The 27500-nt window shown below is 38.7% G+C and overlaps 3 protein-coding genes across 4 annotated transcripts in view; 1 reads left to right on the top strand and 2 right to left on the bottom strand.

Moving 5' to 3' along the window:
- Positions 1–1419: 1419 nt before the first annotated feature.
- LOC111326548 (uncharacterized) lies at positions 1420–6660 on the bottom strand. The gene is made up of 6 exons (XM_088751063.1): positions 6517–6660; positions 6359–6427; positions 5860–6039; positions 5124–5225; positions 3303–3465; positions 1420–2218 (listed from the first exon to the last, which is right to left on the bottom strand). The coding sequence occupies exons 1-6, from the start codon at positions 6613–6615 to the stop codon at positions 1971–1973; spliced, it is 861 nt and encodes a 286-aa protein (XP_088607189.1). The 5' UTR covers positions 6616–6660; the 3' UTR covers positions 1420–1970.
- A 2736-nt stretch (positions 6661–9396) lies between these two features.
- LOC148736656 (uncharacterized) lies at positions 9397–13071 on the top strand. The gene is made up of 6 exons (XM_088751317.1): positions 9397–9538; positions 9628–9696; positions 10011–10190; positions 10398–10499; positions 10767–10929; positions 11989–13071. Exons 1-6 carry the CDS (start codon positions 9440–9442, stop codon positions 12234–12236), a joined length of 861 nt encoding a protein of 286 aa, XP_088607443.1. The 5' UTR covers positions 9397–9439; the 3' UTR covers positions 12237–13071.
- Positions 13072–15184: 2113 nt separating this feature from the next.
- LOC111326544 (proprotein convertase subtilisin/kexin type 4) overlaps positions 15185–27500 on the bottom strand; it is a 16153-nt gene continuing 3837 nt past the window's right edge. The window contains exons 4-20 of one of the 2 annotated variants that reach the window (XM_022930555.2): positions 27292–27417; positions 26087–26151; positions 25790–25875; positions 25107–25285; positions 24745–24978; positions 23848–23948; positions 23222–23346; positions 22691–22805; positions 21854–22179; positions 21308–21373; positions 20207–20383; positions 18958–19143; positions 18474–18650; positions 17733–17855; positions 16997–17179; positions 16607–16732; positions 15185–15931 (exon numbers count right to left, since the gene is read on the bottom strand). In XM_022930555.2, the coding sequence (XP_022786290.1) occupies positions 15822–15931; positions 16607–16732; positions 16997–17179; positions 17733–17855; positions 18474–18650; positions 18958–19143; positions 20207–20383; positions 21308–21373; positions 21854–22179; positions 22691–22805; positions 23222–23346; positions 23848–23948; positions 24745–24978; positions 25107–25285; positions 25790–25875; positions 26087–26151; positions 27292–27417 (2505 nt within the window). In that variant the 3' untranslated portion in view covers positions 15185–15821. The remainder of the gene's footprint in view (positions 15932–16606; positions 16733–16996; positions 17180–17732; positions 17856–18473; positions 18651–18957; positions 19144–20206; positions 20384–21307; positions 21374–21853; positions 22180–22690; positions 22806–23221; positions 23347–23847; positions 23949–24744; positions 24979–25106; positions 25286–25789; positions 25876–26086; positions 26152–27291; positions 27418–27500) is intronic. The other variant, XM_088748639.1, reaches the window with a different exon arrangement.

The raw sequence follows: 27500 nt of genomic DNA, 5'->3' as shown, positions 1-27500 counted from the left end.
ATGTTTTCTAATTTGTATTTCATAGATAGCTGTCTAATTTTCTTAGCCCTTATGGTTATTATAGGCAGCTAATACCTTACTCTTAAGTTTCAAAATCCATGTATTACTTTTACCTTCTTGTTGGTATAAATAAATAAATGTTGTTGTTGTTGTTGTTGTTGTTGTTTTCCAAATGTGTGGAGGCTGTTCTTTGTATTACTTATTGACATTAATATCTTTCAAGAATTTTAAAGCCAATGGACACTGATCGAGGACCATGGAAAGTGATCTGAGACTGTTTTCTTCTTCTGTGGACCATTCGAAATTCTTTTGTAGATGTACCAGGTTGTTGAATTTGGTCAAAACTCGTATTTGTTGTACATTGTAGCTGATAGTTTAGGGTAGGTCAGAAAATCAGAAAAAGAGATTTGTAACAGAGGAAGGTTTTTGATGGTTTTGTGAAAGAAATCTCGGATTTACCTTATGTTTATTATTCATAGAGTTAATCTAACTACCCAAAGATAACTCTAAGAACTAATTTCTTCAAAAGTCAAATAATTTCTGCCTATATTAAACTTCGTAATTTAGTTAGAATTCAGGAAGGCTATTGCGACGAATGAATATAACAAGTGGTGCAAATGACACCTAACCACTGGAAGGTTTTTTTAAATTATGTTTTCATCGTCAGCAAAATACTGTCGAGTTCAATTCATATCCACTTATTTTATTCCCGCCTGGCTCGATAAAATGGAAAAACACTTTTCAAATCAAAATCACAAATTGAACATTTCTACTCATATATTTCACGCAGTATATATAGACTGAGTAGTAATAATGATAATAATAATAATAATAAAGGTCTTTATTAAGAATTATTGTGCAATCAGACGTGCTACAATTAACATGAATAACATGAATAAAATGAATAAGGAAAAAGAAAAGGTATTAATTACTATTGAAAAGACATCTATTAATAAAAACTGATTTAAAATGGCTTGTCTGGACCTTAGGCGAAATATAATTATGCGACCTAGTTCTCAACTGCCGTGTTCTTTGGGGAGGTAAGAGATCGCTCAACGCAGTGTTGGTGGAAGAGATCCTTTGCCATAATTTCTTATCTCTATTACAACGGATATCCAAGATACTGTGTTGCTTTAAGCAGTAACCCAGCTTATAACACCTGGCAAAGAGCTTATCAATTCTACTTAAATATTTACTATAAAAAGCACACCCCCAGACCTCAATAGCATATGTAAAAACTGAAAGAATCAAACTTTGAAAAAGTAAGTCCAAATTCTCAATAGGGTAGCCATAATATTTACATATTCTCAAAATATACAACCTACTGCTAGCGCATTACACTTAACCGTAAATTCGAGCAAAGGTATACTTACTAATTTTATTATCATTTTACAAAAATCCATTGAAATAAAACGTTGATTCCGAATAATATATTTTAATGAGCCGTTAATCAAACTTACTTCAATCTATAATTGACAACTTCTCAAAATAGATTTTATTACTTACTAAATGACAACTTGAGTGAAATATTGCAACTAAAATAATGGAATTGTACGAGATGTTAGCGCAAGCGTTTTACTTTCCCTTATCGGGGAGAAGGGAGGAAGCTGTAATATTTGTCATAAAACATATCGACACGTGGCAAGGCTACTGAGTATCATAGAGTTTCTGCCGCTTTCTGGCCTAAACGGGGCGTAGTTTGACGACGACAAATATTTTCAATGAATTTGAGCCCGAGGTAAGGGACGTCTTTCTTTGCTTTAGCAAATGATCAGTCAATGTTGTTGATGAGGCAGTATCCTTTACCGAGTGAGTATTTCATGTTCTAATGGGTTTCCAGTTATTAAGATCAGCAACATTTCTATAGCTAAGTATTTATCACTGACTTCCTCTCTCTTTTCCCTCAAGAAAGGCTGTCTTAAAGAAATAAAAATAAACACATACAATGATTCTTTCATCCCCATGCATTTTTATCTTCCCTTTCCGTATGGTGCTCTTCCATATGGACAATAAGGATTGCAACACATAGTCTGGGATGAGGTGTGTTGAAGTTTATTGCAACTGATGGTCTTTCTCCGTTCATCCAGGTTACAGGTGATGTAGTAAACGCAGCTTCGTGTTCTCACCCTACATTGATATTTCCAATCCTGAGGACTGCACCCATTGTCTGGAACATGATCCCGGCAAGTATAAAAGTATGCTGCCCGTCGGCTTCTGCCTGTGGAAAAAAAAAATTCATCATCAGAAGAGATCAGCCTTTTTAGTCATTTATCTTTAACATGTTATGGTTTTCAACGACAAATAGAGTAGAGTTGACAAAGTATCGGACGGCTTTGATATCTTTATCATAACTAGCAAGATTTAAATGGGAAAATCAAATCTAATAAAGTTGCATTGTATGGTGTGGTAATTACGACTATACATCCCAACAATTTCCGAAGGAATAATTTGATATCAATTTTGTACTTTGTCCTTTGTGTTTTCGGTTTAGTTTCAGTCTAATTTTCGCCGGCAATTTTTTTTATTTATCCTTTCTGATCCGGAAAGGTACAGACATATTTAAAAATGAAGAAACATCACTAAGTTTTAAATTTAACGCTGCCACGTTTCCATTGTATTTATTGTGTTTGAACGAGTGAAACACTCGCCATCAGCTTAGAATCTGATATTCAGATTACACTTTGACGGCTTTTTACATTGGGACCGCAGCTTAATAATGCCTGTAGCAAGTAAATGAGATTTCCGTATATAGGCAACTGTACTCTTCTCCATTCGTGGTTCTCATCCTTTAAACATTTTTCGCCTAGTGAAACAAAAGCATTTCAAACAGCTTCCCTTCGGAGTGCAAATTGCCTTTTCAGAGTGACTTTTAAAAAGCATTCAAGTTTGTTTTTCTCTCTAACAACAGCAAAACGCTTCCCTTCCTTAATCAACCTTTTAAGGAAGCCTTCATTGCAATGGATGTAAGATTTGAATATTGGGGATAGGACTTTATCACAAATATTTAACAATCCTTCCACGTGGGCGTATTGGATATGATTGGACGTGATACTTTCGGTTCAACGCGCGATCGTCTTCATACATGCGCATGGTATAATGACTAAGCCTATGAAAACTCTTGAATTGCATTATCAAGTAATCCACTTTTAATAACATTGAATCTTTCCCAGTCAAGTTTAGCAAGAGCGTGTTCGGTCACATGACCCACTTAAAGCCAACATTACCGGGCAAAAATATTTATATTGATGGACTTTAAACAGAAATATATAAAATGATGGCCTTTTCAGAAACTTATAACTTACCTACAGAAACAGAGTCTGGTACATATTCCCTCAGACGGTAGACTGGGTACTGGTCACAGAATTCTCTGATCTCCTTTCTGAGGAAGATCTTATCTACTTCTCCGCTAACTATCCACTCTTTGTTCACCGTCGAGATTTGATAATTAGTGGGACGATTTATAGCCTTGAGAATAACGAAAAAAAGTAGGAAATGATTCAGTTATCCATTGGGACAAAGGCCCCTTACGGCCACACGGCAATTATAGCATTTAGAGTCTTTAGACGAAGAAGCTCTGCAGAGCAAGGGAACACGGCAAAATGTAATTTTTTTTTACCTGGTTTTATTCGTTGTTTATTCGCCAGTTTGAATTTTCGCCATTTTGTTTTTGAGTATTGTTTACTGCTTACGCTTTGTATCGCAGGCGAGCGCCGAGGGCACGAGAATTTTCCAGACTAGCCCCGGAGGGGCGAGAAATAACGGGGAGTGAAGCCGTTGGAATTCAGCCGTTAGAAGACGGTGTTGTAAATTGCTAGAGCAGCGCTCGTTGCTAGGAACAGAAATGTAACAGCAAGAACAAATTTATAAGGGAAAACCGTTCGAATGACTGCTGTTATGACATGCACATAAGCCTTTATTTTGAATTTTTCAAGCTAAAGTAACTTTAAATCTTTTTGTATTCAGCAGAATATTAGAAAACTTCTGTGAAAAGTCGTGTCACACTGTTACCGTTGACAATATATACGGCAAATTTCAACTTGAATGTAAGAAGAACGGCCAGCCTATTCAAAACAGAGCAACATTTGGAAGACTACTTCTAAGGGCCATGCCTTCTGTCGTGAAAAAGAAGAAGAGAATTTCTAGAAATGAGCTGTATCGAGCCAAAGGGTTTGGAGTTTCGACGGATGGCTCGAGCGATAGCTTCCAACTTTTCAAACAGTTTGCGGCTCAGCATCGACACTTCATCGATAACAAGAACATCGCAACTATTCCATCTCCTCTCTGCTTCTGCGTTAGCTTTAATGGCACAAATTAGTTCATGAATACTTTTTGACCGAGTACCAATACCAGCGAATGAATGGATGGTTATACCACCGATGTTCTGTGCAGCGATGCCAGTTGGTGCTGTTACAAAACAATGTAGTCCTTTCCATCGAATTTTGTCTATAATATATCGTAGAAAGAACTATTTTCCACTGCCGGCTTTTCCAGATACAAAAACACTATAACTCTCCTCAATAATTCTTTCCACTTTCCGCTGATTTTCACTTAAAATCGCCATAAATTCTTCTTGTTACATATTTGTTTATATTTCCAATGCTTCGCGCCTTCGACCAAAATTCTGTGCGAGCTTACTTTGGTGCCAAATTTGCCACCAAATGACGTATTTTGTCGCCATGGCAAGTACAACGAGCATCATGAGAAATACACGCCCCCTGATTATGGCTTTACTAATTTTTGATCGGTTGAAAAGGGTCACGCCCCCACATGTTTCACTCCCCGTTATTTCTCCCCACTCCGGGGCTCGTCCGGAAAACTCTCGCGCCTTCGGCGCTCGCCTGCGATACAAAGCGTCAGCGGTAAACAATACTATAAACAAAATGGCGGAAATTCAAACTGGCGGATAAACAACGAATAAAACCAGGTAAAAAAAATAATATTTCGCCGTGTTCCTTTCTGCAGAGTGGCTAGATTGTATCTGACTTCTTGGACTAAACATGTCAAGCATGCACGTTTTTATGGTTTCGGCTATTTCGCATTTTAATTTAAGTCGGTCTGCCTTGAAATACGCCAGTATAAGACTAACTAACATCTCCATAATATTAGATTATGAAGTAAGATACCTCAGTAAAACCGGTGTTGAGGTCTTTTGGTCGTGGTGCGTCTTCAGGCAGAGGTTTGACGTAGCAAACTCCTTCACTTGATGAGCGACGAACGCTAATATTCTGCATTAGAAGGAAAAACATTGTTACCGGTAAGTGCACTAGTTTTCATTTATGTTTAGAACCTTCTGAAAATTAGGGGTCGGTGATGTATATTTAGGATTTTGTAACTTGATCATAAAACGCGAGCTACCAGTACAGTAAAAACCCGCAAGTAAGAATCTACATTTTTAGGAGTTAGCCTAAACAGGTTCTTATATAAATGGTACTTAACAAAATTTTAGGCTATTTAGGTTCTTAAAACAGGTTCTTATTCTTGGAGAAAAACACACCTGCATAACAAGTTGGTAATTGTCCTATATTTTAATTTTATTCACCACACCACCCCTACCCCACCCCCCCCCCCACAAAAAGGGATATAATATAAATTTGTATATTTACCTCTATTACAGTAAATAACTTCAATGTACCTATAATGTACTATATGATTTTAGAAAATAAGAACCTATTTTAATTTTCCCTAGGCTAAATAGGTTCTTGTTTATAGGGGGTACCGGTATAAATGTCAAATTGTAGGCTAACAGGTTCTTAATTTTTAGGTTCTTACTTGCGGGTTTTTACTGTATATATGTTGGCTGACAATGGAGGATTCAACCGCCATATCTTTAACTATTCTTCAGCCGTGAGATTATCTTACCATTCTGAAGTCGAAAAGTTCTTCATTCAATGACAGACCATTGTGAGCAGGAACATTGAAATAAGCAATCTGCTCATCTTCGTTGATATCAACTTTCTCGTAAAATCTTGTTCCCCTCTCAGTAATGGTGAGTTGAAACTTTTGTGTCTCTCGACGAACATGTACTCCGCTTAGTGGAGGCTGGGAAAAGTAAAAGAGAACTTTATAACTTGCCTGGTGAAAAAAAATATTGAAACTCAGAAATCACGAGTCTCACACTCGACATGAATACAGTCCGCAAGCACCACAGAAAGATGTTGAGACACCACTCAAACTTTTTAAGTATACAGTTACTTTAAGCCGCTATATATCCCCTGTAATTTATATTTAGCCGGAGTCTTTGAAAAACGAAATTTATTTGGATGCTGTCTTGCTCATTTTAAAACGGTTTTTTTACTTTAACGACTTAAGATAAAAGGGTGGCAAGTCCATTACTTATGGATAATGTTTTGCTGCTTACCAGTGAGGCTTGGATCTGAATGATGCAAGCCAACAAAATGATATAGGTGGTGAAAACAAACGAAAATCCCTGAAAGAGGAATGCAAAGATTAGTACCAAGAGGTAACAAATGAATCTATGACTAAATATCAATGAGATTTCAAAGGTTAGGAACTTACCATGTTTCTTTCCTCGGGTGGTACCTTAAACTGCTCAAACCTCAAGTTTAGGCAAACATCTGGTTTGTTAGGAGTTACTGCATGATTTTTATAGTGCATTCTCGGATGTGTAGCGGACGGTACGTGACCGATTGCATTATAAAGTTATTTCCTCATAACCCTTACAAACGTGACCATAACTGGGAACTTGATATGCATTTTTCACAGATGAAAGGATATATACAATAAATTCCAGCATGCGTGCCGAACAGCGGAAAATAGTCTGATCTTCTTGCTAAGTGCAAAGAACTATTTACGGGGTACCTTGCAACCGGCACCATATAGATAGAGCCATGCATAGTACCACTGGAATATTAAGTCTCGAAATAAAAGTACAGTTCGGATTGTGAATGGAATTTGGTAAAAAATCGTCTAAAAAACCAACGTAACACTGGAAACAGGAAGTGTTATACTTTAGCTGTAGGCGTTTTTGGCAGGTCACGGCACTTAACCTGCATTCAGTTAAACATGACAATTATATCATTTCCCTGTTTATTTACAGTTATAATTCAAGGATTGCCACTTATAATTGTTCTAAGAAGTTTCTTGGAAAGGGTAACTTCACAACCTTGTTATTGATACCACTTCCACTACACTTTTTAATCGCGGAAACAGTCTGGAGCACGATGTGAATAAACAATTCACCGAAGTCATTGAGCTTCCGTCATTGCTCGGAGACAGAGCAGATAAAATGAGCAGAAGAACTCGTCGAGTTTTAGTTAGGAGCTTCGAATTTTGTTGTTAATCGTGTATTAAGCGGCATCTGAAAAACGAGATATTAACCATTTTACAATCAGTCAATATCTAGCTTAAGAAAGAGGAAATATGGAAAGAGTCATCAACTATTTTCTGAAGACAAAATACTGTTTGTAGAGATTACGGCGTTTTGGACTCCTCTCCTTCCAAAGGGACAATGATGGCAAGAGGGAAAGGGGTATTAAGTTTATTGACGTAGGGTGGCTTCAGGGTTCGAAAGCATGGATTACTGATTTGCTATATAAGATTATTGAGAAGGTTGTCTTTAGCGCTCTTACATATCAGGATGGAAATTAAAAATATTCAACTGAAGATTTTGATAGAATTAACATGAAAAGAGCTGAAATCCGCGCTTTAACTTAGAAAAGTCTCTCTTCAGTCTAAAAATTATGAAAAGTGCTGTCTCTGATCGACATTATCTCCCCCCAATTTGCCTGGCCCTTCAGCTTCGTCGAAGACTCTTATGATTTACATTTTAGACTTCCGTCACGTTCCCAGATCAAGTTCAGCCGTGTTACGATTTTCTACGATCACTTCGTTTTGCCCACATCGACGAATTGGTTTATCCTAGTTGTGAATAGGAAAATTGTACTGTCGAACAGTCTGCTATTATATCGATGCAATTTCCAATTAGGGGTCTAGAGCAATACGAGATTGCAGTGGTTTTTGAATGTCAAGCGTCCAAAACCAAAGTTATAACAACTGCCACTCAGAACAAAGGCTAACATCATCATTAGCCGATGAGTCAAAGAGAAATATGCCAATTGCTTAAAGCACGCATAAGGGGATGGTGGGCAACGCGAATGTGACCGAAGTCCTACAATGCAAATCACCTGTGTCTTCGAGAAAGTTGATTCCAAAATTTTGTAGAAGGAAGTACAGTAGCTGGGCATCCCGGTCCCGGAAGTCACGTTGTCATTTTATTTGATAGTAGCACATTTGGTCGAAGCAAGATCGAATCAATGATAGCACTTTCTACAATTTGAAGACTTTAAACAGGTACGTTCAAGGTGAAGCGCGAACTTTCGCCCTGTTCATATTAATTCTGTCAATATCATCCGTAACTGATTATTGTTGTGAATCGTGTAACACTGGTTAGTAAAAATGCGTTATGAGTGCTTTGATGCAATAAAGCAAAACAATCTCTGTCAGTGGAAAATTGTCTTTTCATTTTCTTAAACTGATACTTTTGCACAATGAAATCCCACTCATTAGTCACCATAACATTATCCTTTTTTCTGCAATTTAGAGAGGGAACCGATTGAACCGTTAACTCGATTAAGACATGAAGTTATCTGTAAGTTGTATGAAGGCGCGTCGTTCATGGGAAATTCAATTGTAAATGACTTTTGTCAATCACAAACAATAACGCAGCCTCTTTCTTCAGTTTGGCACCGATGATAGTAAAATGGTTAATATCTCGTTTTTCGAATGCCGCGTAATACACGATCAACAGAAAAATTCGAAGTTCCTAAGTGAAAGACGACAAGTTCTTCTGCTCCGATCTAGTCCGTCTCCCAGCAATGACGGAAGCTCAATAACTTCGGTGATATGTTTATTGACATCGTGCTCCTGACTGTTTCCGCGATTGAAAAGTGTAGTGGAAGTGGTATCAATAACAAGGTGACGCTACCCTTTCCAAGAAACTTCTTAGAACGGTTATAAGTGGCAATCCTTGAACTTTAATTGTAAATAAACGGGGAAATGATATAATTGTCATGTCCAACTGAATGCAGGTTAAGTGCTGTGACATGCCAAAAACGCCTTCAGCTAAAGCAGAAAACACTTCCTGTTTCCAGCGTTACGTTGGTTTTTGAGACGATTTTTTACCGAATTCCATTCACGATCTAAAATGTACTTTTATTTCGGAACTTAATATTCTAGTGGTACCACGCATGGTTCTGTCTATATGGTGCCGGTTACAAGGTGCCCGGTAAATAGTTGTTTGCACCTAGCAAGATGATCAGACTATTTACCGCTGTTGCACGCATGCTGGAATTTGTTGTATATATCCTCTCGTTTCTGAAAAATGCGTATCAAGTGCCCAGTTATGGTCACGTTTGTAAGGGTTACGAGGAAATAACTTTGTAATGCAATCGGTCACGTACAGTCCGCTATACATCCGAGAATGCACTATAAAAGTCAGGCAGTAACTCCCCACAGACCAGATGTTTGCCTAAACTTGAGGTTTGAGCAGTTTAAGGTACCACCCGAGGAAAGAAACATAGTAAGTTCCTAACCTTTGAAATCTCATTGATATTTAGTCATAGATTCATTTGTTACCTCTTGGTACTAATCTTTGCATTCCTCTTTCAGGGATTTTCGTTTGTTTTCACCAGCTATATCATTTTGTTGGCCTGCATCATTCAGATCCAAGCCTCACTGGTAAGCAGCAAAACATTATCCATAAGTATTGGCTTTCCACCGTTTTATTTTGATTCGTTTCAGTAAAAACATCTAAAAATGAGTAAGACAGCATCCAAATAAATTTCGGTTTCCAAAGACTCCGGCTAAATATAAATTACAGGGGATTTATAGCGGCTTGAAATAAGTGGATGTTTAAGTAGATTAACCGTGTTTCAACATCTTTCTGTGGCGCTTGCGGACTGTATTCATGTCAAGTGTTAGACTCGTGATTTCTAAGTTTCAATATTTTTTTTCACCAGGCAAGTTATAAAGTTCTCTTTTACTTTTCCCAGCTTCCACTAAGCGGAGTGCATGTTCGTCGAGAGACACAAAAGTTTCAACTCACCATTACTGAGAGGGGAACAAGATTTTACGAGAAAGTTGACATCAACGAAGATGAGCAGATTGCTTATTTCAATGTTCCTGCTCACAATGGTCTGTCATTGAATGAAGAACTTTTCGACTTCAGAATGGTAAGATAATCTCACGGCTGAAGAATAGTCAAAGATATGGCGGTTGAATCCTCCATTGTCAGCAAACATATATACTGGTAGCTCGCGTTTTACGATCAAGTTACAAAATCCTGAATAAACATCACCGACCCCTAGTTTTCAGAAGGTTGTAAACGTAAATGAAAACTAGTGCACTTACCGATAACAATGTTTTTCCTTCTAATGCAGAATATTAGCGTTCGTCGCTCATCAAGTGAAGGAGTTTGCTACGTCAAACCTCTGCCTGAAGACGCACCACGACCAAAAGACCTCAACACCGGTTTCACTGAGGTATCTTACTACATAATCTAATATTATGGAGATGTTAGTTAGTCTTATACTGGCGTATTTCAAGGCAGACCGACTTAAATTAAAATGCGAAATAGTCGAAACCATAAAAACGTGCGTATTTTTCATGTTTAGTCCAAGAGGTCAGATACAATCTAGCCACTCTGCAGAGCTTCTTCATCTAAAGACTGTAATTGCCGTGTGGCCGTAAGGGGCCTTTGTCCCAATGGATAACTGAATCATTTCCTACTTTTTTTCATTATTCTCAAGGCTATAAGTCGCCCCACTGATTATCAAATCTCGACGGTGAACAAAGAGTGGATAGTTAGCGGAGAAGTAGATAAGATCTTCCTCAGAAAAGAGATCAGAGAATTCTGTGACCAGTACCCAGTCTACCGTCTGAGGGAATATGTACCAGACTCTGTTTCTGTAGGTAAGTTATAAGTTTCTGAACAGGTTATCAATGTATATATTTCTGTTTAAAGTCCATCAATATGAATATTTTTGCCCTGTGATGTTGGCTTTAAGTGGGTCATGTGACCGAACACGCTCTTGCTAAACTTGACTGGGAAATATTCAATGTTATTGAAAGTGGATTATTTGATAATGCCATCCAAAAGTTTTCATCGGCTTAGTCATTATACCATGCGCATGTATGAAGACGATCGCGCGTTGAACCGAAAGTAACACGTCCAATCATATCCAATACGCCCAGGTGGAATATTCGTGATAAAGTCTTATTCCCAATCTTCAAATCTATTGCAATGAAGGTTTCCTTGAAAGGTTGATAAAAGAAGGAAAGCGTTTCGCTGTTGTTAGAGAGAAAAACTTGTATGTGTTTTAAAAGTCACTCTGAAAAGGGAATATGCAACTCCAACCGCAAGCTATTTGAAATGCTTTTGTTTCGCTAAGCGAAAAATGTTTAAAGGATGAGAACCACGAATGGAGAAGAGTACAGTTGTTTATATGCGGAAATCTGATTTACTTACTACAGCCATTATTAAGCTGCGGTCCTGATGTAAACTGCCGTCAAAGTGTATCATTTTCTAAGCTGTCAAAACACGCTGATGGCTAGTGGTTTGCACGTTCAAACACGATAAATACAATGAAAAGTGGCAGACTTAAATTTGAAACTTAGTGATGCTTCCTCATTTTTAAACAAATTTGTACCTTTCGGATCAGAAAGAATAGAAAAAGAAATTGCGAAAATTAGATTGAAACTAAACTAGAAACTCAAATGACAAAGTACAAAATTGATATCAAACTATCTGTATGGCAATTGTTTGGATACATAGTCGTAATAAGCGTACCATACAATGCAACTTTATTAGATTTGATTTTCCCATTTACTCCTTGCTAGTTATGATAAACATATCAAAACTGTCAGATACTTTGTCAACTCTACTCTATTTGTCGTTGAAAACCATAACATGTTAAAGATAAATGACTGAAACGGCTGATCTCATCTGTTGATGATTTTTTTTTTTCACAGGCAGAAGCCGACGGGCAGCATACTTTTATTCTTGCCGGAATCATGTTCCAGACAATGGGTGCAGTCCTCAGGATTGGAAATATCGATGTAGGGTGAGAACACGAAGCTGCGTTTACTACATCACCTGTAATCTGGATGAACGCAGAAAGACCATCAGTTGCAATAAACTTCGACACACCTCATCCCAGACTATGTGTTGCAATCCTTATTGTCCCTATGGAAGAGCATCATACGGAAAGGGAAGATAAAAATGCATGGGATGAAAGAATCATTGTATGTGTTTATTTTTATTTCTTTAAGACAGCCTTTCTTGAGGGGAAAAAGAGAGGAAGTCAGTGATAAATACTTAGCTATAGAAATGTTGCTGATCTTAATAACTGGAAACCCATTAGAACATGAAATACTCACTCGGTAAAGGATACTGCCTCATCAACAATAGCGTTGACTGATCATTTGCTAAAGCAAAGAAAGACGTCTCATGCCGTGGACTCAACTTAATTGAAAATATTGTCGTCGTCAAACTACGCTCCGTTTAGGGCAGAAGGCGGAAGAAACCCTATGATACTCAGTAGCCTTGGCACGTGTCGATATGTTTTATGACAAAAAGTACAGCTTCCTCCCTTCTCCCCGATAAGGGAAAGTAAAATGCTAGCGCTAACATCTCGTACCATTTTATTATTTTACTTGCAATATCTCGTTCAATTTGTTATTTAGTAAGTAATAAATCTATTTTGAAAAGTTGTCACTTACACATTGAATTAAGTTTGATTTATGGCTCATTAAAATATATTATTTGGAATCAACGTTTTATTTTAATGGATGTTAGTCAAATGATAATTGAAAAGTAGTAAGGATACCTTTGCTCGAGTTTACGGTTTCGAGCAATGCGCTTAACATGAAAACTCAGTATATGTACACTACTCGAAATATACAAGTAGAGATGTTAAATTTGTGATTTTTATTTGAAACGTGTTTTTCCTTGTTATCGAGCTAGGCGGGAATAAAAATAAGTGAATATGAATTGAACTCGACTGCAGTATGTTGTTGATGATTAAAACATAATAAAAAAAGGTGTCATTTGCACTACCAGTTACATTCATTTGTCGCAGTAACCCTCCTGAATTCTAACCAGATGACTTCGTTGAATCTTGAGGTAGTCAGATTATTTCTAGGAATTACAATCAGAACGCAAAACTGATATTTCTATCGCAACTACAGCAAAATCTTGCTCTGTTGCAAATCTATTTTTCTGATTTTCTGACATACCCCCAGCTATCAGCCACAGTGGAAAACAAATACAAGTTTTCACCAAATTCAACAACCTTGTATAGCTACAATAGAATTGTCCACTGCGGAATTTTACGGAAAAAGTCTCCAGATCACTCTACATAGTCCTCCATGTAGACTGGCTTTAGATTCTCGAAAGATATCATGATGTACATGTCAGTAATACAAAGTACAGCCTCCACACATTTGGAGAAAAAAGAGCAACTATTTGCAGAGGTTGGGAGAGCCTTTCTATAATATCAAGAAATCGATAGATATCCTAGTCTTCTCGGATAAGGACGAATAAACCGTAGGCCCCGTCTCCTGCAGGGTTAGGGGTAGGAGACTGTAATTTCCCACGCATTAGATTACTGTGTGATGGATGTCCTCCCCTGGGGTGGGATGGGTGGGTGTTATTGTACCACAGGGCCCCACAGTGCCCCATTTAAACCAGCTTTACTGAACTGGCTACCCTGTCTAAATACAAATACATAGCCGCTGACCTAGGGAAGAATGAACGGAACGCTCACACACCATGAAAAAAAGAGTTTTACGGAAAATTGACCCAGTTCTATAATGCTCGTAAATGCGTGTAAACGAAGATTTACGTCATCTAGCGTATAGCTTGCGTAAAGGAAACTTAAAGCTGAAGAACCAGATTTACGTTCAATTACAAGACTGAGGTTAAAGTTTTGTAAAGCTAGCATAAGTGTGACTGGACACATTCGTGCTTGTTACATTTTAGGTAAAGGTTGTGATAAGCCATACATTTTGCAAAACAGGTGAAGCCTGATCTTCTCACTAATAACTAAGATGTGGACCAAAGAAAAAAACCTGGGCAGATTCAGGGCTAGGGAAAATTAATGAAGCAACCCTGAAAGACGTGGTGAAAGCCGAAAATATATTTGTGTTGTTCTGAACGCGGCGAGTGAATCCGTGATTTTTAGATCTACAAGAGACAAACAAAGACATTCAGACACTTTTATATGGAAGGTGTTCTGCCCAAGGATTTTACTAACACGCCATTTTATCCCACTAGGGCAACGGAACGCGCAAAGTATGCGACCATCACGGTATCACATCGTGGAGCATGAAAAAAATACGGATGGAAAGCAGGCGTCGGAGTGGCCACACTGACCTATTCAAAGTGTCGACTGGGGCATTTTATCCTTTTTCCAGACTTGCTTTTGTGAACAACGAACTTTTAAGAGCCCCAGAATTTTTTTGTTGGGTCATAAAGAACACTCTTTAATTTTAAATATTTGTGAGCCCCACTCGGATATACGTTTTTGCCGCCCCCTCCTCCCCCCCCCACCCCACCATCTTGTTGTTAACCTGATACTCCCCTCCTCCCCCCACCCCACCATCTTGTTGTTAGCCTGATACTCCCCTCCTCCCCCCCACCCCACCATCTTGTTGTTAACCTGATACTCCCCTCCTCCCCCCACCCCACCATCTTGTTGTTAACCTGATACTCCCCTCCTCCCCCCCCACCCCACCATCTTGTTGTTAACCTGATACTCCCCTCCTCCCCCCCACCCCACCATCTTGTTGTTAACCTGATACTCCCCTCCTCCCCCCCACCCCACCATCTTGTTGTTAACCTGATACTCCCCTCCTCCCCCCCCACCCCACCATCTTGTTGTTAACCTGATACTCCCCTCCTCCCCCACCCCACCCACCATCTAGTTGTTAACCTGATACTCCCCTCCTCCCCCCCCCACCCCACTATTTTGTTGTTAACCTGATACTCATGCAGGGGTAAATGTATATTGTTTATTTGCTTAGTCAAGTTTGTCCCACCGATGCAGGAGCCCCAAAGGAAAACGCATTATGGAAATGTCTTTGAAAATCGGCGGAGAACACAAATAATGATTACAGAAAGAGAGCAAACAGCAGTTTACGTTAGGCTATTAGGCTAAATACATCCTTTTTAGAATGAAATAAATTTTCACTTTATTTTAAAACAATATAGTACTACAGTATGTTATACATATCAAAAGCTAAAGAGATTGGACAGGAATAACCTTCTTACTGAAAGCTTAAGCCGCAGACTTGTACGAAAAACACGATACTAAAAGTCATAGAAAAGGTAGGATTTATCATCATCTTTCCACCTTTTTTATTGTTGAAATGATTCTTAAAAAGAAAGTTATCAATACAAGACTAAGGAAAGTTGCTACTGTTGTTACCAGTTGAGTGAGGCACGGTAATGGTTTGGTGACGAGGTTTTGACCTTAAAACTACGGTGTTGTCTCAGGCCACCCTCCTCGTATCCAATGGCAACCATATCTTAGGAGGTGTGCGTCACCAACTGTCAAACGTAAAAGCCCGCCAAAAGAGGTCAAACGACACAGTGCCATTGGAAATGAAGCCAGTTACCCTGACAACAACACGTTTTTAAAATCAACACGTGGCTGGTCGTTTAATAGAATAATTCTAAATGACTGAGATTTTTCGTCAAAAATGACGACTTTCCATATGTGAAGACGAAATTGATTATTCAGTAGATAAAAGATCTTTGATTTGGAAACTGTTACAACTTTCAATTATCACACGGAAGGAAATTATCCTTTGCAAGTGCCACATGTCCTCTGACAGTATCCTGAAAAGATTGGCCTGCTGCAGTCTTTTGCATGCCGGCGGCAGTAAGAATCATCTAGAGAGTTCTTGCAAACTGTAGAAAAAAAGTTGTGATAAATGCCACTTAAGATATCGAGGAAACGATAGCAACTTGAAATTTAGATGAAATTGACCCAATTATTAAAATTGTTACCGCTCTCATTACTACCATGATTATCACGGACCTATTCCCACCAATGACTCCGGGTCGAAAGGCCTGGGTTCGAGAACTAGCTGGGTCAACAGTGCCTCTCTCCCCCCGGGAGTGTAAAACACACCAGAAAATTGTAACGGAAGCCTGATGAAAAGCTGTGGAGTAACCTTGTGATAGACTGGCACCCCAATAAGGTGAGGGGGGGGGGGGGGGCGGGAGGAGTGATAATAAACGTTATCACTTGCTAAGGAAGCCGGAATCGACTCCGGCTAGGAGGGTCACGTGGCTTAAGTACAGATTTTACCTTACTTTACCGTTCTCACATATACCTTGATAAAAACGTCCAGCGGACCAACTGTTAGTCTTTGTAAATCGAATGCTGTATCTTACAAATTTGTCCATTCAGTCCAATTACTTTCACCGATTTGGCCAGGAAAGAATTAATTATTGCCTTTCTCAATCAAAGTAACTAAAAAATTTACGTAACTGTCATAATTAAAAAGAAGAAAGAGTTAGCTAAGCTAACAATTGAAAACTTCATCATATCAACACATAGTTATTAGAACAGGAACGAACCTGGACAAGTGTTACACGTCTTCGCACAATTAGTTCGAACGTAATCACTTGAGTTACAGTATTGTCTCCATAAATCACATCTTCTGTCACCTCCAGTATTTGTGCAAGTTGCGTTCGTCGGTGGAGCTGAAAGCCACAAAAACAAATAAAGTTCACTCGGTAATAAAAGCCTTGCTGGATTACAAACCCTTGCTACTATTCCAAGATTTTGACATTGCATTTCCCTTTTTGTGACAACGGTTTTTATATAATTTTTTTAAATTAGCTCGTGACACCTCAGAACTTTATCTTACATCAAATTGAACTTGTGTTAGGCGACGATAAACCATCAACATGTTATCCCACATGGGGAAAAATTATTGAATATACTGAATTGCGGTATAAACTTACTTGGGCAGGGACGGGTGTTACATCTACGTGATTGTTCACCAGGACCACTACAATCTCGTCCTCTATTAGCCGGAGGGGGACTGGTACATGCCCGAGAACGAGTCTGAGTTCCTCCTCCACATGTTTTGCTACAACGAGACCATCTGCGACTCCATTGTGACCAGCCACCGTGAATTGGAATATCTTAAATCAGAATTTATGAATACTAAGCAATCAGTGGTTCTTAGATTTTAGTCAACTCTAGTATATAAAACGAGGCAAACTGACATTGTAAAAGTTTGGTAAGTGTTTTGGTAGTGGGTAATCATCGACATTTCAAGTTTCAAAATGTCACTGGTACTCATTTATAAAAACTTGCTGAAGTATGATCATGATCGTGATATGAGGAGCATTTTGATAGATCGTCGTAAAACAAAATCAAAGTAATTTTAACAGCCAATGAGATTGAAAGGAAAATACACTAAAAAGCCAATAAGAATTCAGGTTATAAACAAGCAGAGTGCTCATTGTGCAGTAAAACGCCATTGACTGAATGAACCTGATTGGTTGAGTAAAAAGTACAAGATTTCTGGACTATTCGCAGGGTGAGCAAAGCGAAAACAAAGTAATTTCGAATTACTTTCGACACTCAATTAAGACTTGCTTTAATGACGACCAAGCAAGAGGCAATACATGGATCAGATCGAGAGATCTTATGATCTTATGATCTCTTGATCGGAATTATTTCGGTTCTCACCTCTTTTTCTTTCTTCGATATCAACTCGGTTCATTTTCTTCGTCTTCCTATCTACATGAAGATTGTTTGCCAGAGGATCTTCTCTTGTTCCAAAAAGGATTAATGTCAATGAGAATACGTAACCTATACACCATTAAAAAAGATTGTGAGGATCCTTTGTTAAATTATCGAAAAATACTCATGATCCACCAAATGCTTGAAAGCGTTCCTCTCAGTAATAAACCCTACTTATCTAGTAGGTGGAAATAAAGCCTGAAAAAAAAATTCAGGCCCGTACGGGATTTGAACCCATGACCTCTGCGATACCGCTGCATTGCCTTACCAACTGAGCTCACAAGCCATCAATTTTTCATTACAGTAGAATGATAAACTGACTAAATCATTTATGTTAGCACAGTGTACCCAGTCATGTAATGAAGGAACTCAATATCGCTCGAGGGAATGTGATAAATAAGTGAAGGGGAGTCTGATGAATTCTGACTTGAAAATGACCCTTTCTCGTCATTACGACTGAGCACTGACAGCTTAAAAAGATGATGGCAATAAAAGTAATAAATAGATAATGGTATTTACGATGATGTACAAATTAAAACGCTTAAGTTTCGGATGAGTCTGTGCCGAATTTCATGGAAACCATCAGAAAAGGAGCAGCGCAAAACACAATGGTAAGAAACAGCTTTTGCTGTATCATACATTCTCGAAAACTGGATAAAAAGAAAGAAAAATGAAAAAAGTTATCACCTGGGCATTTTTGTGTGTTACACTGTTGTGACTGTGTAGCAGATCCCAGTCTCCTGCAGTTTCGTCCACCGAATTCTGGCGGGGGATTGGTACAGGTACGAGAACGACGCTTATATCCCCCGTTACATGTCCTGCTACACACACTCCAGCTGCTCCACGGAGAGTAACGTCCATCAACTACAGGAAAGTGTAAACAGTTAAAGATTACTCTCAATTACGCCTTGGGTGCGATGGACTCTCCTGTGACTCAATTCGCTGGCATGAACGGAAAACCTGCAGCTTCTCACAAATGGAGAAGCCCTTAGCCAGTGATACAGGCCATAAACTGATTTAAACATATGTATGGAAATCTCTAGTTACCAAATTAGAATAACCTCCTGTTACTTGACTTTACCACGGGTCACGCAGTTGTGACAATTTTTGCATAGGCCAAGAAGCTTTAGGAATGTAATTTCTCTTTAATCTCTAGCATGGAAAACTTTACCTGGACAATTCTGTGGGTTACATTTTCTGTACTGCGTAGCTTGTCCCATTTTTCTGCAGTCATTCCCACCATTTGCCGGTCGTGGATTATCACATTCCCTCGAGCGATGTTGAGTTCCTCCATTACATGACTGGGTGCACTGTGACCACTCAGTCCACTGGGAGTAGTTGCCATTTATTGGAATGCCTGAGAATAACGAACAAATCCTTTCAGCTTACACATTAAACTAACATAAGCACCGGTTATTTCTCTCCCTCTGTCACACAACACTCTAGAGGAGGGGCACAAAGTCTACATGCAGGAGTGACTCACGTACTGCTGCTTCTGCAGAATTTTCCCGAGTTCTGAAGCAGGAAGTGAACAGGGATATTCTTGCTCCCTCTCGAATAATCCCTTATAGATTGTGCTAACATAATTCTTGGCGTAATTTGGCAATCGAGCCTACTTTTTGACCTTTCAAAAAAGTAGCACTGCTCGCACAATCATCATGTTTTTAGCTTTTTCGAAGAGGACATTACTAGAATATGACTCGCTTGATTTCTACATGAGATTGATCATTTTTCAAATTCGGTCAGGGGTTCAGTCTATTTTCAACGCTGTAATTTCTTTGGGGAAGAGGATTACCGCAATAGTGAGTCGTCCGTCGTCTAAAGGATTGGGCACACCGGAAGTAAAGATTGCACCGGAAGTAAATATTGCGTTAACAACAAAATCGTCTAAGAGAAACGTGAAGCTGTCATTTTGACACTTTAAGTGACCGCTTCTAGTCTGGAATTAAGTGCGGTAGTTCATTGTGTTTTATTAGAGCAAGTATGTGATTCAATAAAAAGAAATTATCACGCTTTATAAATAATAACTATACAATTTGGACCTTTTTGCGGCTTTTTTTAAAAGCATACTTAACGAAATCATAATTTCCAAAAGAAAAGACAATCTTGAGAATAATGTGGAAAAAATTAAGCAATGATAGTAGCACAATAGGCTACTTTTACTAGCACAATCTACAGCGGCCTAATCTGGACGGAATGATATTATTATTTTAATTTTGAATAAATCGAGTAACTGACAAATGTTCCTTGGAAACCAAAAAAATTCAAACCTCTGACCGAAAAGAAAGAAAATGTAGTCGTTTGTATATGGCCATTGGTACTCAGGTTTCTAATTACCTCTTTGCAGTCAAAAAGGTGTCCTTGTGTGTATCATTAGCATCTTTACAGTCAGTTAAGAAGTGACAGTGTGTAGTATTTACCTGGAGTCGGGCACACGTTGAAGGGACATTTCCTTGTTTCTTGAGCACTTCCCACACACTGCGCTCCTCCGTTTAAAGGAATTGGATTGTTGCATGAACGACTACGATATTGAGTCCCATCACCACACGTTACAGTACACTGAGACCAGGAAGACCAGTTTGAATATCCTCCGTCAACTAAGTATATAGAGAATGAAACAGAATAGCAAAGGAACTCAGTCTGAATACCCTCTATCTGCTTAGTATAGACTGTACTGCTTTCTATGCTCTGGTTAAGGCATGAACGACAATGGACCCCAGTTAAAAATAGCCTCCCAACTAGTATCTGGAACGTACAGGTTCGAATCCCATTAAAGCAGAAGTTTTTTAAGCTCAGTCATTTTCTGTCATTGGTTTAATTACAGTTTTCTTGCTAAGATTGTTTCTAAACTTGCATAAATTTTTTTGCCATTAGTGTCCGTCAACAAAAACGGGCGGATAAAGATATGATGGAAGTTAATGCAAATCTCCAAACAAAACCATCCTATGTTTAATTTTATCTTATTTAAAGTTTAGTTAAACATGTATTTGTATCAATTTGGCGTCGTCTTCTAGTAACGGTCGGGAAATTGAGTCTCTTAGCAACCCGGATAAAATTGAACATTATCATGATAAACATCTCTTACTACCCCAGTTCAAGGTTTGTGCTGTGTGTTACCGACAGAGAAAACGAGACTATTAAGATTGTTATTACATTCTGGGTCCCAACAGAGAAAAAAGACTTCAATTTGAACAAACTTTTAAATTTAGAGGGCCGTGCAATAAAATATGGCCGCTGAATTAACCAATAAAAGCGAAACACATTTTCAATGAGGTTTCTCATTCACTAATTTATCCTTTATTAGACCTTTAAACTTCATAAGTTGTACTGACATCTACTTAATTATTATTATTAATCTAATTATTATTAATCTAATCTACACGTCATATCTCTGCTATCTAAAGGTGTGAGGGAGAACAAGGCCAGTAGCAGGTGGGTTTATTTTGCGTAGGAGTGGCGCGCTCAATATTCGAGTAAATACAGTCCCTTTTGTTGATATAAACATGTAGCATTACACCTACTTTTCGTTGGTGTTGTTGGTGCTGACCACAATCTTCTCTTGACTCTTTCGATTAGTCGGTCTTGAGCTGTTAAATAAAAGAGAGTTAGACCATAATCAATGAACATAATCTCCCAAGGGATGATAAAAATCAGAAGCTGTTTGGTATCTGTGGTGAACAGGTCGATTAAAAAGCGATGAGATGAAACAGTGACGGATTACTGGTTGATCGATTAAACACCAATTGTCCGGACTCTGGTAAGGACTTTCGCTCAAGTTGTCGAAACGTCAGTCACGACTATTGATAACAGCCCTTATCAGGACTAAACTCATTTTGACGATCAGGCAACACAATCATATGCCATTCTCGTTCAAAATTCTCTTCATACTTCTTCTCGACTTGATCCTTACCTTTATTACCTTGATTTCTATTTGCAATTTTTGTGAAATGATCTGTCCATAATTAACACTCCTTGGTATAAGCTAAGTTATAAAATTTCCATATGGACAAATTTCGACTGCAAAAATTAGGAGTTACATTCTAAAAGAATAGATGAAATGACTTTACCATTTCTACTGTTTCTATGTGGCTGTGAGTTTCGTAACGTCATGTGCCAGTCTCCAATAGGATTCTCCCCCCAGTAATGTAAACTTGTTACTTTCCAGTTTTTAAAATTTTTGTAGCCAGTCCAACTGTCGTACTTTCGTGAATAAAGGAGCTTGGACTGGGTTCCACTCGGTGATTCTGAACTCATCTCCAGGTATCCTCGTCGAGGGAAAGTGACGTCGATTTTCACTTGAACGTGTTCCAAGAATCGAATGCCACAGTGGTGCTCGTTCACAGACAAAGTTAGATCTAATTGTCCAGTCCACGGAATTTGTGGCCAAGCAGATCTTTAAAAAGTTGAAGTATGACAATTGGGAAATAAAGATTAGTTTCAGTTAGCCAATATGTTCTTAATAGGTAAACAAAAGTGAATGCAGGGCGTTCGCAGAATATTGCAGTATTCTTTGGACAAGCCACTCAAAATGATATTACGTCGTTATGATGAACTGGTGACAAAAGTCCAGATAATAAAATAAAATCAGAGTTTAGGCCTTTCTGACTTTCTTCAAGTGAAACTGAATTCTAAGGATCTCTGTCATTTCCTTTTGTCAAGCTACAAAATTAAACCTGATCAGGTAAAGATAGAAGACACACACCTAAGACCTTTCGTTTTCAATAAAAAAGCTGTAAGGAGAAGTCACAAATGAGTTAGACGACGCGTTTTGTAAACTGCTTGGGTCTGTGATATCAATTAAAAGTATTGTAGGATTGAGCAGCACTTACCTTAGTTAACAGAGTTTAATCGTTTGGTAATAAGAAAAACGAAACATTCAAACCGAATGGGACAAAACTACCTACCCTGAGATTTTGTAAGGGATTTCACAAGACAGTTGCTGTGGAACAGAAACCCAAGTTTTTGCATATCTAATCATCAATGAAGCATCCATGAGTCCAAACCCATAAAATCTGCTCACTAGAATGAAAAAGCACAATTTAAAAATACTTCCGCTGGTAATATATATTTCTTTACTTTTTGTAGAAAATGAATCTCAAGGACAGACGTAGCTAAATAATTATGACAAAAGTTTATTCCTCTCAGATGCTAGCTCGATGCAACTACCAACTGAACCACAAATTATAATTTTGAGAGCACGGCATATTTTGTACCGTGGCGTGGGTGCTATACTCTTCTATGGCCAATCATGTTGTTAATGAAAGAGATATTTTCGTCTTGTCTCGCGTGTGAGACACAGAAAAAAATTCTGAGTCTCCATGAGAAATTGAAACCTCACATTGCAACTGATTTCGTGCTATGATGTTCTACTGATACTTGGTTCTTACAAGGTGCTTACAAGAACAGTTGCTACTAAAAAATTGTTGCTAACATACCCGGCAGGTTAGCCGCATTAGTGCTCCAGGAAGGTGTTGAGCGCCTCTGGCTCACGGCGGGGGAATCTAGCGGCTGAGAGCTTCTCACTATCAAATGTTGGACATCCCGCCATGTCAGATCTTGACTAAAAGAAAAAATAAAAGCGCATCAGCGCCGCGAATTCCGTGAACTGAGCTCTCAGTCGGGAATGCCTTTGCAGTGCACGGAGAGTGAACTTTGAGTACAGTGAAAAACCGCCATTTTAAGAACTTAATCAGAACTGTAACGTTGGACGTATACCGTGTATGTGTTTGCAACACCCGGTCTCGCCGTCACTATTTTGTTGATCTCAGTTTAGTCTTGTGAAGTTACTTTGAAGAAATTTCATTAGGGCTATTTAGTTTTATACCAAAGCTATTACAACTAGGAGCTGGTGGCCCCTGGGATTTTAAATCTAGACAACAGCGCCGACAAATAAAGCATCACTCCAGAATTTGCGACGCTTAGGCAAAGAAAATGAATCGCACCACAATCGGGAAGAAAAATTTAGAAGGTCATTTCAAAACTCCGAGGGATCAACTCCAAATTTTATTTGAGACGTCTTTGCGGTTTTAATTGTCGAGAAATCTATTTGCAACGCTCTTACTTGGCTTGTAGAGTCAGAGCAATGATCCCAGAAGCCAATGCGGTATTGGCTGAGGTTCCTGGAAAGTCCTCCGTGCAACCACTGCTTCCTTCTGTAGTTATCTGCAAGAAAGATGAGTCGCGTATGATGTGCGATCCTCGTAGTAGATAGCGCTATTTATGCAATAGCGAAAATCAGAACTGAAAAAAATCAGGCCTGTACGGGACTCGAACCACTGACCTCTGCGATACTAGTGCAGCGCTCTACCAATTGAGCTAACAAGCCAACTGGGAGCAGGCCGTTAAGTTGATTCGTAATAAACCCGTGAAAGTGATAAATGAGATGCAATGAATATATGAAGTTCATATATTTTGAACTGCGGTATTAGATACGTATGATGTGCGATCCTCGCAGTAGTTAGCGCTATTTATGCAATAGCGAAAATCAGAACTGAAAAAAATCAGGCCTGTACGGGACTCGAACCACTGACCTCTGCGATACTAGTGCAGCGCTCTACCAATTGAGCTAACAAGCCAACTGGGAGCAGGCCGTTAAGTTGATTCGTAATAAACCCGTGAAAGTGATAAATGAGATGCAATGAATATATGAAGTTCATATATTTTGAACTGCGGTATTAGATACGTATGATGTGCGATCCTCGCAGTAGTTAGCGCTATTTATGCAATAGCGAAAAAAATCAGACCTGAAAAAAATCTACTGCGAGGATCGCACATCATACGTATCTAATACCGCAGTTCAAAATATATGAACTTCATATATTCATTGCATCTCTAAGATGAGTCGACCATCTCTTTTTAAACCGTTGTACTCCATCACGGAAACTCTTTATGCGGAAACCGACCAACTACAAAGGACTTCTACAACAGAAAACTTGAATCCTTTTACTTAGCCACTAACCAAAGGAGGTTTAACGTTTCCTTCCGTTGTGTAGGTAAACATGTCTTTTCCATAGGTGACAGCCATGATGCCCGCACAAGGCTCTGTGAAAGCTGGTACCGAGCCGTCCCAGTTAACTCCGGAGATAGCAATTGTGTGGATGTTGTTTACGTAGCCGTTAAAGGCGCAACTGTCGCCTGTGAAACCACCATTGCCTGCGGCGAAGACAAAGATGGACCCTTTCCCATGGCGACCCTAGATTTCACAAACGTTTATGAGTGAATGAATTACCAGGATTCGTTAATAAGATAGCTTCGTTGAAAATCACAGTAACATGTCTCCTACAAAATATCACTAATAAGGGCTTATCTTGTCACACATACGTTTTCGACTCCCTCTTCCATAGCCTTTGTTAAGAGGGGACCTGGTCCTTCCACTCGCCAGCCCATGTCACCAGGTCCCCAACTGTTGGAGTAGATGTCGATTAATTGATTTTTGTAACTCAAGGCCTTTGCTTCTGATAAATCTGTTGATTTGGTGGAGTCATCATATATTCGAATACCTACAAGATAAATTCTTCATCTGTCAGTCACCTCAAGACAGAAAACAACATTCAGATCATATTTTTGTTCATATGTCTCAATGTTTGTTTGCTTGTTCTATATTAGAAAAGATTTGCAGAGGGAAACTCCTCATTTTCAGTTAGACACAGAATTTTTCTTTGGTTACTTCCAAAAGCTTATGGCGGTATTTATTCAGTAGCTAATAATGGATTAATAACTTCTCAGATTGCATGGGTTTCACTTAACTATGACCCGACTTTCTTTCGGGAAAGATGTTCTTGATCTTCAACATGATACAATCTACCTTTAAACGTTTAAAAAAAGAGAATTTGTCATAAAGTAAAGATTAAATCGTCGATCTGACACGTTTGCCCTGATATTGAAGAGTGGATTTCATGTGTATGATGAGGGGAGTCTATCGAACGATTTTTTTTAGAGTACATGATTTGAAAACACCGAAGTGTAAACTGCCCGCCCTTCCTTAAAATTTTGTTCTTCCTTACCTGCAATTTTGGCGTTGTATGCTATTCCTACTCCACAATTATCATTGTTTCCTCCTGCAATGATCCCAGCACATTTTGTTCCATGACTGAGATGCCAAATGAAAAAAAAAAAAAATTACGAGAAAGTAAGACACATTGCTAAACTTTTAAAACTGTAGATAGAAAAAATGCACACACTTCTCATTCCTTCATATATCTTCAGACATTCTGACATTTATTAAATATATGTCCATTGATATGGATGGATAGATGGATGAGAGAAAATAAGAAGGAACAAACCAAATGCCAGGAACAAACCTGCCAGGGCTGTAGAATCTATTTATTTGGCGGTTCATCATAAAGTCGTAACTGGTACTGACGTTCTGTTTAAGGAGAAATTTAAGAAGAACTGTTTCTCTTCTTAGTAAATCAAAATCAATCAAATTTAGGCTTTCAATGCCATCTTGTCACATGCCCTTAATAATATGAAATAAGGAACGAAATTCAGTTGTCAGCAGTTAAGTTCCTCTTATGTCGGTTTCTGTCCTTATTAATTACAGTTCTGTATATCGCTCAAGCTATCGATGGTTATAAACGTAACAGCAGTGCCGGATACACCGCTTTGAAATTAATCCTCTCTACAAAAATTCTTTCCAAAGGATCTTTTATAGTATGCACACTAGGAAAAAGGTTTTCGAGTCTTGTGAAACTGTATCGCTACAAACTGACACAAATTGGAAAACTATTTACATAGTTTCACTTTAGTACATGCGTGCGTAATATATACAAGCGGTAATAAAGCAGTTCTCACTGACAGAAGTCTGATCTTCACCAGAAAAAAAAAAGAAAACAAGAGAACGAAATGATGAATGGTTTTATTACACGACTCAGGCAGTCAGGGGGCCAATAACTAAAATCAACCAATCAAAATGCTCTATTGCCGGTCAATATTCTCTCAGTATTGGGCCGGGCACTGTCCCGAATGGTCCCGAATGATACTGCACTTGTGCCTCTTTGAATTTCAGTTGTATAATAAATCTCTTATTAACCAAGCTTGCTCGGGAACGTACAGGAAGAATATCGGCCCTCGGTCTTTTTTGTACGGACCTCGCTGCGCTCGGTCCGTACTGTCAAGACCTTAGGCCGATATTCTCCCAGTGCGGCCCTCGCGCTTGGTTAATAAGATATATGAACAGACCAACGGACTGGTATCGTGAGATATGCGGAAGTTGGGAAAGGTATGATTGTCTTGAAAATATACTTTTCCTCAATATAATGGTTTCTTTCAAAGAGTATTTGAAAATAAAGCACAATGAACACGGCATTTTTCTTACATAGAGAAGCGAGTGAAAGGCGTCATACGCCGCTAACACATAATGGCCTTGGCTCGCTCGGCTTTCACTCGTACTGGAACATGAATGTGAAATACAGACCTATAGTCTCGGTCAGGTTGGGTTTCTGAGCAAGTAAGCCTTTATCACGGCAAAACTTATCATGTATGACTTGGGAGTACTGGTACTTACGAAGTTAGATCTTAGGTCTGGATGATTCATGTTAACTCCATCGTCTACTACAGCCACAAAAACTCCTTTGCCAGTATACCCGGCATTCCAAGCGGACTCGACACCCATTGAAACTGTAGTATCTTTCTGTAAAGAAATTAATCCAGTTTTTTAAACGAAGGCTAACTTAGACTAGTCTTTGGAAAATCAATGAACCACGAGATTTTGTC

The sequence above is a fragment of the Stylophora pistillata genome, chromosome 2, assembly GCF_964205215.1.
Source record: "Stylophora pistillata chromosome 2, jaStyPist1.2, whole genome shotgun sequence".
Taxonomy (NCBI): domain Eukaryota; kingdom Metazoa; phylum Cnidaria; class Anthozoa; order Scleractinia; family Pocilloporidae; genus Stylophora; species Stylophora pistillata.
The sequence above is the reverse complement of the archived record's forward strand: the minus strand, read 5'-3'. Positions and strand labels throughout refer to the sequence as shown.

Bases quoted from the DNA above. Each gene is read 5' to 3' on its own strand.
- LOC111326548 (XM_088751063.1), bottom strand. From the start codon at position 6,615: ATGCACTATAAAAATCATGCAGTAACTCCTAACAAACCAGATGTTTGC. The intron at 6,428-6,516 runs GTAAGTTCCTAA...TTCCTCTTTCAG, and splicing joins CACCCGAGGAAAGAAACATG to GGATTTTCGTTTGTTTTCAC. The intron at 2,219-3,302 runs GTAAGTTATAAG...TTTTTTCCACAG, and splicing joins ACCAGACTCTGTTTCTGTAG to GCAGAAGCCGACGGGCAGCA.
- LOC148736656 (XM_088751317.1), top strand. From the start codon at position 9,440: ATGCACTATAAAAGTCAGGCAGTAACTCCCCACAGACCAGATGTTTGC. The intron at 9,539-9,627 runs GTAAGTTCCTAA...TTCCTCTTTCAG, and splicing joins CACCCGAGGAAAGAAACATA to GGATTTTCGTTTGTTTTCAC. The intron at 9,697-10,010 runs GTAAGCAGCAAA...TACTTTTCCCAG, and splicing joins TTCAGATCCAAGCCTCACTG to CTTCCACTAAGCGGAGTGCA.